The sequence below is a fragment of the Dendropsophus ebraccatus genome, chromosome 14, assembly GCF_027789765.1.
Source record: "Dendropsophus ebraccatus isolate aDenEbr1 chromosome 14, aDenEbr1.pat, whole genome shotgun sequence".
Taxonomy (NCBI): domain Eukaryota; kingdom Metazoa; phylum Chordata; class Amphibia; order Anura; family Hylidae; genus Dendropsophus; species Dendropsophus ebraccatus.
This window is the reverse complement of record NC_091467.1, coordinates 57,544,835-57,553,448: the sequence shown is the minus strand read 5'-3', so window position 1 is coordinate 57,553,448 and position 8,614 is coordinate 57,544,835. Positions and strand designations below refer to the sequence as shown.

Genomic DNA, 8,614 nt, shown 5'->3' with positions numbered 1-8,614 from the left:
ATCTGGTCAGGACTGAATTTGCCTGTTTTGCGTTTTATCGAGTCGCTGCTCCACAAAATACAATGGAGGAATCAATCCACCTAGTTTTGGCAAAATAACACTGTACAAAAAATTCTAACTTTAGAAAAAAAAACAGTGACCAATTATGGTTACCTTTATTAAATCAATAATGCTGATTCCAAATCTATATTAAGTTTTGCTGTAGCACATCACCATTTTTTGTAATTTTATGAAGAACTTTAAAGGGGAACTATCAGCAGGTGATGAGAGTTGCGAAGAGAGTTGCGAGACGTCACGGGCCGAGCCTGGTTGGAACACTCATTCTGCCTCATGGCAGAAGCGGCCTTGTGTCCCCCATAATTTTATTGCTATTAGTAACGACAAGATGTAACTGTAAGTCTGTAGGCCATTTACAGAACGCTATTCTACATCAATATAAAGTTCTGGTAAACAAATCAAAGGGACACATACAAAATTTTATCAAATTACATACAAAACAATTAGCTCAGTTGTTCTTTATTTACCAGAACTATATATTGTTGTAGAATAACGTTCTATATATGGCCTACATAAATAAGTTATGTCATCTGTGGAATCTGTGGATCCTCCGGTGGGCCCCCAGCTTTAGAACCTGAACAAGCACTGATTGATATGACTCCCGCTGCCTGCTCCCTCCGTGCAGCAGGTGGATACATCATAAGGAACGCCTGGAAAACTGGGATAAAGCCAATGCCAATTCTCTTTTAAACTCAAACCAAATAATATCGATCCAGTTTCACCAGTTCAGCCTTTATTAACATGAATATCTGAAAGAAAGAAATCCTATTGCTCACTTGGCTTCTTTTCCACATTCCAATTTAATTGGAAGTGTCAGCTTCAGGAAGAAAGTGCATATATCTGCCGGTAACCTATTATACCCTACTACGGTGGCTTCAAATAAGTTACTTTCATAAGCTTCACATTTGGTCCAAAATGATGGAATAACTCAAAATCCTCATTCTGTAAAAAATAAAATAAAATAAAAAAAATATATATGATCACATCAGTAATGTTCAGAAATGGAAGTGGTGTCCCTTTAAGAAGTCACCGGGGCACCACACTCTCTGGCTCATAGAGTAGTAACAGAATATTGCAGTTAGATCGTGCCCTTCCGGAATGATCCTTGCGACTGTATTCCCACCGACTGGCTGTTGTGGTCGCTGTCCTGTTTTATTTTCATTGTGCTTTACTCATAAAAATGGAGTTGACCCTTGAGAGGACATGGAGATCATTACATGGCTCCGAGAAGTATTACACAGGTTGTTGTGTGAGTGTATATTTTGCTCACTATTGCTTTATGCTGCGGCATAAAACTCCGGGCAGAGCTTCCCGCCTGTATATTCAGTCATTAAAGGTACAGCAGGACCTCTACATGCAGCAGTTTATATGATCAGTAGTTGGAAGTTTAATGGAGACAAATTATCAGCTTTGACGGACAACCAATGGTATCACGAGCAGTCCTTGCACAGAGCGACCTGTCCGCGACGATAGTCTCTACATGGGCACAGCCTGCGGAACTTTGTGCTTTGTCCGGAACAGCTGAAGAGTAGCGGCTCCCTCTGAAGGTAGCATTCCCGGACAGATGGCGACACGGCTGGGTACAAGTGGCTCATAACAGATTCTGTGCTCTCACACCGGGCTCCAAGCCTTTTGGGGGGAAAAGATGACATGAGATGATATATAGGATAAGCACATCTAGACAGAACATCATTTGTAAAACAAAGCGGCAGCACCTAAGCTGTCCGTACACATCAGATCAAAATGGACAACTGTGAACAGTTCGGAGAGTGGTTGCATGAGAACAAAGAATCATGTTCCTAGCCATAAATTGATGCCGATTTGGAGAATGTTTTTTTTTTTTTTTTTTTTTTAAATCGTTCTGGGGAGTATTTTGCATCAGTATTAGAGATGAGCGAATTTGCAAAAAGTTTGGGTTTGCGTGAATTCTAGCGATCGTCAAGATCACCAAAGAAGGTGGATGCTGCCCTAGGGCTTCCCGGAAAACATGGATACAGCCTATTGTTGTAGCCATGTTTTTCAGGACACCCTAGGGCGACATCCAACTTCTCCAGTCGCCGGGAGTCAAATGCTGAGTGTTTCGGAGAATGTTGTCAAACCCAAAGAGTTCAGCAAGTTCGCTCAACGCTAGTGTTAGTGAGACACATGGTACCTGTGATATATCTGGCTTTTATAACGTAGAAGATGCTTTTAAAGAAGTCCAGCCATTTACAAAACCGGGCAGCTGGCAGGGGCAGAGGGGAATTTCATAACAAGTACGAACTTAAGATAAGATACTCCTTCATTAGTCCCACCATGGGGAAATTCAGTAATGAATATGAACAAGTACAAACTTACCTCCCCTTTACCAGCGGTGAGCGACAGGACCGGCCTTAGGACCCCTTCCAGGCTCTGGGATTTCGGTTGCTGCACACATCACAACCCGACTGATGGACTGGTCGCTGGTCAGTGACAGGGGCGGGACTTCATGACTCGGGGGGAAAAGGCCTTTCGACAGGGATCCTGAGGCTGGTCCCACTGCTCACCACGGGCAAGGGGAGAGGTCAGTTTGTACCCGTTATCAAATTACCCCCTGCTCCTGCCGGCTGCCAGATTTGAAAAATAACTTTTCCTTTAAATGTCATGTTTGTTTTTTGTTGGATACGTAAATACATTCATATGTTACAAGGCATCTACCACTTCTCCTGCTATGTGAAGACATGTGTCCCCCATGATATAATAATTGTGAGTAGTACCATCAGCACCATTTACATGCTGCATTGTAAACGACTGTCGATCTCCCAACTTGGAGCTTTCTTACAGAGCCTATTACATGGCTCAATGACGTCTGCATGAACAATCTGTCTAATTTGCTTTAATCCACTATTATCCGCTATGGGGAGATGTGCGGCTGATGACTGGTGATTTTTAAACTTGTTAGAAACGGGTAAACAAGCTTCTTTGCTGGCTGATCGCTGGCCCTCCTTATCAACCAGATTTGACAGATAATCAACCTTTGTAGCTAGTGTCAGATTGTGTAGCTAGTGTCAGATTGTGTAGCTAGTGTCAGATTGTGTAGCTAGTGTCAGATTGTGTAGCTAGTGTCAGATTGTGTAGCTAGTGTCTTAGAGGAAGAACAAAGAAAACAACAAAAATTGTCCCGCACTTGATATTAGGTTGGGGTGCCAGGTATGGGCTCATCAATATCAATGACAGTAATCCATAAATTTACATGAACATCAGTCCAGACATATATGTATACACAAACAAACAGCATTTGTTAATAGAAGAAAGATGGACAGACACGGTCACCTTGATCTTTCTCAATGGTCAGGGCTGTAATAAACCTGTTGAGCAGGTCCTAGTATTCAGCACAGATCTTGTGAATCAGTGCTCGATAAGTCTTTATTCTTCTCAACCGCCATGCAGGAAGGGCGGCATGAATGATAATGCTTGTGATCCCTTTCTTCCATCATTTACGGGCCACACATCCTCTATTACATGAGGAGATGAGGAGCAAATAAATGAAATTTTTACACCTAGGCCTGTAACCATGACAAGGGGGCATCCTCTACGTCTAGAGGAAAGAAGGTTTCACCTCCAGCAATTGACGCATGAGGTTTTTTTTTGTCTTCTTCTGGATCAACACAGTAGGGTTATATGTTAAACTTGATGGACTCTTGCCTTTTTTGAACCCTATTAACTATGTAACTGTGTTGTTCGTTGGCTTATCACTCGTCCTATTACAGGAAGCAATATTGAACTGTTTGGCTGATATTGACCCTATGTAGCAGGGCTCTTAGTCACAGGCCCGGACTGGTAATCTGGCAAGCCGGGCAAATGCCCGCTGGGCTGGCCGGATTACCAGTCCGTGGGCCGCCCGGGTTGCACAATAAAAAAAAAAAAAAAATCACCGATGCGGCCCGCTCCTCCCACCAAGCAGCCAGCTCCTCTCCTCCCGGCCCGCTCCTTCCACCGTAGCCCGTCCCGTCCTGGCCGGCTCCTTCCACCGCAGCCCGCCCCTGCTCCTGGCGTGCTCATCCAATCAACTTGGAGCAGGAGCGTGGGGCCGCTGCGACTGGCTGTGGCGCACGCGTTGTACATGCACAACAGCCAGTCGCAGCGGCCCCACGCTCCTGTTCCACATTGATTGGTTGAGCACGCCAGGAGCAGGGGCGGGCTGCGGTGAAAGGAGCGGGCCAGGACGGGACAAGCTGCGGTGGAAGGAGCGGGCCTCACGGAAAAAAGCGGGCTGCGGTGGGAGGAGCGGGCCGCACGGAAAAAAGCGGGCTGCGGTGGGAGGAGCAGGCCACGGAGGGGTGAGGTGGCAGAAGCGCCGATTCGGACAGGCGGGGGGAGGCGGTGGCAGGGGCGGGATTGTCAGGTGGAGGAGTGGAGAGGGGAGGGGGGGATTTGTCAGGTGGGAGAGTGTGAGTGTGTGGGGGGGATTTGGCAGGTGGCATAGTGTGTGTGGGGGGGGGATTTGTCAGGTGGGATAGTGTGAGTGTGTGTGGGGGGGATTTGTCAGGTGGGATAGTGTGTGTGTGGGGGGGATTTGTCAGGTGGGATAGTGTGAGTGTGTGTGGGGGGGATTTGTCAGGTGGGGTAGTGTGAGCGTGTGTAGGGGATTTGTCAGGTGGGGTAGTGTGTGAGTGTGGTGGGTCATGTGGGGTAGTGTGTGAGTGTGTGTGGAGTGTCAGGTGGGGTAGTGAGTGTGGGGGGATTTGTCAGGTGGGCTAATGTGTGTGTGTGTGTGGGGGGGGGGCAGGTAGGGTAGTGTGTAAGTGTGTGGGGGGGGGGATCTTAATTAGTGTGCCCCTGTCAGCGGCCGCCCCTCCGAAACATCATGCTCAGACTGACGATAGTGCCGCCCACCCACAGCCCACGGGACCGCAAGTTTATTGGGAGGATACAGCCTGCGAGGAGATCAGAAGAGAGAAGGACCCGCTGTATTTCAGAATAAGGTGAGTATAATGTCTTTGTTTGTATTTGGCAATGCGGGGTGGGGGGGGGGGGGAATGGGGGCTGTATTATGGAGCAGAGCACAGGGGGATTACTGTGGGGGTGCAGCATGGGGGGATTACTATGGGGGTGCAGCACGGGGGGATTACTATGGGGGTGCAGAACAGGGGGAGTACTATGGGGACAGCACAGGGGGGATAACTACTATGGGACAGAGCACGGGGGGGATTATTACTATTGGGGCACTGCACAGGTGGCCTTATTATTATATCGGAGCACAGCAGGGGATTCTAGTGTGTGTGTAGGGGGGAGGGGTCAGGTGGGGTAAGTAGTGTGTAGGACTAGGACTACAAAGCCATCAGCAAAACCATGCAGCACCAGAAGTCACACTGATGCCTTATAGAGAAAAGACACGCGCTTCCGGGAGAGGAGCTGCAGGAATGGGTCACAGGAGAGTTGTTGTTTGTTTGTTTTTTTTCTCTGGTGGGGGCACTGTGGGGGGGACACTAGTAATTGGAGCATAGAGGGGCTTTAATCAAATATATGGGGCACAGATCGGACTTGAAGTGAAAAATATGGGGCATAGAAGAAGGATGTAAATATACACGTGGTGTAAACTGCCCACAGCAACCAATAACAGCTCCTCTTATATTTTACCAGAGCTGGAAGCTGAGCTGTGATTGGTTGCTGTGGGCAGTTTACACCAGGTGTATATTTACACCCTTTCATAAATCTTCCCCTAAGCGTTTACTGTGCAAGAAAGGATCAGCTAGGACAGGTGTGTGTGAGAGCTGGTGATGCAGCACATCGCACTCACATTGTCACACAGTGTGGCTCCTGGCAGTGTCACTCTGGTTGTGTCCCCTCTGTGTTACCTGGAGGAGGTGCACACTATAGAGAATGGAGGAGTACGGAGGGGGTGCACACTATAGAGAATGGAGGAGTACGGAGGGGGTGCACACTATAGAGAATGGAGGAGTACGAGGGGGTGCACACTATAGAGAATGGAGGAGTACAGAGGGGGTGCACACTATAGAGAATGGAGGAGTACGGAGGTGGTGCACACTATAGAGAATGGAGGAGTACGGAGGTGGTGCACACTATAGAGAATGGAGGAGTACGGAGGTGGTGCACACTATAGAGAATGGAGGAGTACGGAGGAGGTGCACTCGAGAGATTGGAGGTTGAGGGGATTGAGCTGTGTGGGGAGAGGCAGTCTTGGATCTGTGTTTCCTTTGGTGTTTGCAGTATAAGTTAATGTGGCCTGGGGTGTGAAGTTACATGTTGGGGTATGCATTTTAGGCCTGTGTCATACATTTTTTTGGGGTCCAGGTTATGAATTTATTTCAGCGTCTGTGAACTCCATTTAGTCAGCAGTCTGAGATAATTTATTTAGGCGTCGGATAGGGGAACAGCACAATGACAGGAGTGGGGAAAGATCCTCTGTAATGGCTCTGTATTCTACCTGTGACTGTCTGACCACTGCTGTATACTCTCAGCATCTGTGTACACCTGCTATGGGATATCACTGCTGTATACTCTTCTATAGTCTGCAGGGAGTAATACTTTACATATGTAAGAAAATAATGTGACAGTAGTAAAGCTAAAAAAAATTCTGCTCAACATAGTGCAATAGGTGTGTGGGGAATATATATGTGGGCTGGTGGGGTATGTGTGCCAGGGCTGCTTTTCAGCCCCAGTCCGGCCCTGCTTAGTCATATAAGTCTGTAGGAGCATCTGAGCGTAGGAGTTTGTGTACACATGTGAGCCTGGACTGAGGTTCATGTAAGTCAAAAACTACTAATGTGGACCAGTTCTGGAAGCACAAATTTATTTTGAGTTTTCATTAGCAGGAGTAAAAGAGAAAAGTCAAAATGTGAAGGTCTAGATGTTCTAGCTTTTATATATCAGGAAGAATACAAATATTCACTAAAGCAGCCGGATCAAGAGAGCTGTCAGATCTGGCAGAGAACAAAATAGAAACCTATTGCCACTGGATGGATCCGGATGACTCCTTTTCCCAGCTGTCTTGGGATAACAGCCATGGACACCTTGTTGTTTAACCCCTTAACGACCATGGGCGTACATTTACGCCCCCACTGCCTTAAAAGTACGCCCTGCCAGGGTCCCGGGCTATGGAGCGGGCTCACAAGCTGAGCTCACTCCATAGCTGGTGAGGACCGGCTGCTATCCGCAGCCAGGCCCTCACCCTCAATGGCGGGCTGTCGCGATCGAGTGGCCGTCTGCCATTAACCCCTTAAACACAGCGATCGCCGCAGCGATTAAGTAGAAGTGACCGGAGCATCTCTGGTCACTTAGCAATTGGGAGCCCCACAGCATGTCTGCGGGGGTCTCGAACCTTCCTCCATGCAGTCAGGTCTTCACTCTTCTGATAGAGTCTGCTACAGGCCGGCTCTATCAGAAGATCGCAGATAACACTGATCCCTGCTATGCTATTTGCTATGCACATGGAACCCCCCCCCAAAAAAATCGCATTTTTTGACCCAAGTTCACCCCATAAATGATAGTTTGGGGGTTCTGTCATTCATTTTATGGCAGATTGAAAGATGCCATTACAAAGAACACCTGCTCCTGAAAAAAACAAGCTCTCACATGGCCCTGTAGGTGCAAAAATGAAAGAGTTATGGGTCTTAAAATGCGAGGAGGAAAAAACGAAAATGCAAAAGTGACAATTGGCCCGGTGCTTAAGGGGTTAAATCTGTTTTTGTACAAAAAAATTTTCTCCATAATTTTCTGCATTCTCTTATCTAAGTGTCATCTGTAACTCACTCTCTTACCCCAATTCTAAAAATTTCACCTTGACTGAAGAAAATTTCCCATGACAGCGAGAACCCCGATCATTACCTGCTTTAACCACCAAGAAATAGAGACTTTGAACGGTTTGTTCCTGGTAGACTACTTTGAAAATGGAACAAAAAGGAAGCCGTTACGTTATATCGAAGTAAAAACAAGCCAAAAATAACGCGTCTTCAAATAAAACAAAGTTTCCTTTCTTCCTCCTCCTTGGAGACGTAAAAAAGTAATGATGAAAAAAAAATCTTGTTCAGATCAGTAGAACCTACTTTCTATTTTAAAAGTAACATTCGACTTGAAGTCGAACATAAAGCCCTCGGTATTGTGAACATCTTTGAGTTTTAGATACAGCCAAGTCCGACCCATTGAACCATACTGTTCTATTTCTTCTTTACAAATACTATAAAACATATCACCTTGACCCAACATCACTGTCGGCCTTTCTTTATATTAGAGGAACTCAACTATAGAGCTTGTTTAGTAACATGGCAATCCACCTGTCCACACTTATCTACTTCCAGTGGGCGCTCTTGATCTCCTTAGGCATAATAATGGAGATAAGGAAGCAATCAACTGATATCGTAATATAGCCATGAAAGTCTATGTGCCGGATGGAAGACGAGACGACCTTATTTGAAAGTTGAGTGGTAAAATGAATGTGAACTTTTCACAGGAAGACGTAAATCATCTGGAAATTGACAGTGTGGCAGTAGGGAACAGTTAGCATCTACAAGAACAAAGGAAAATTGCTTCTATGCAAAAGATCTCTGTCAGCCGAATAGTCATTCAGCAGAGAGGTATC

At 46.4% G+C, this 8,614-nt stretch overlaps 1 protein-coding gene across 3 annotated transcripts in view; it reads right to left on the bottom strand.

Annotated features, from left to right (window-relative positions):
• Positions 1-573: 573 nt before the first annotated feature.
• The window catches only part of MGAT5B (alpha-1,6-mannosylglycoprotein 6-beta-N-acetylglucosaminyltransferase B), a 79,951-nt gene continuing 71,910 nt past the window's right edge, over positions 574-8,614 (bottom strand). The window contains exon 18 of one of the 3 annotated variants that reach the window (XM_069953878.1): positions 574-1,686. In XM_069953878.1, coding sequence (XP_069809979.1) covers positions 1,488-1,686 — 199 coding nt within the window. In that variant the 3' untranslated portion in view covers positions 574-1,487. The remainder of the gene's footprint in view (positions 1,687-8,614) is intronic. The other 2 variants (XM_069953880.1, XM_069953879.1) reach the window with 2 other exon arrangements.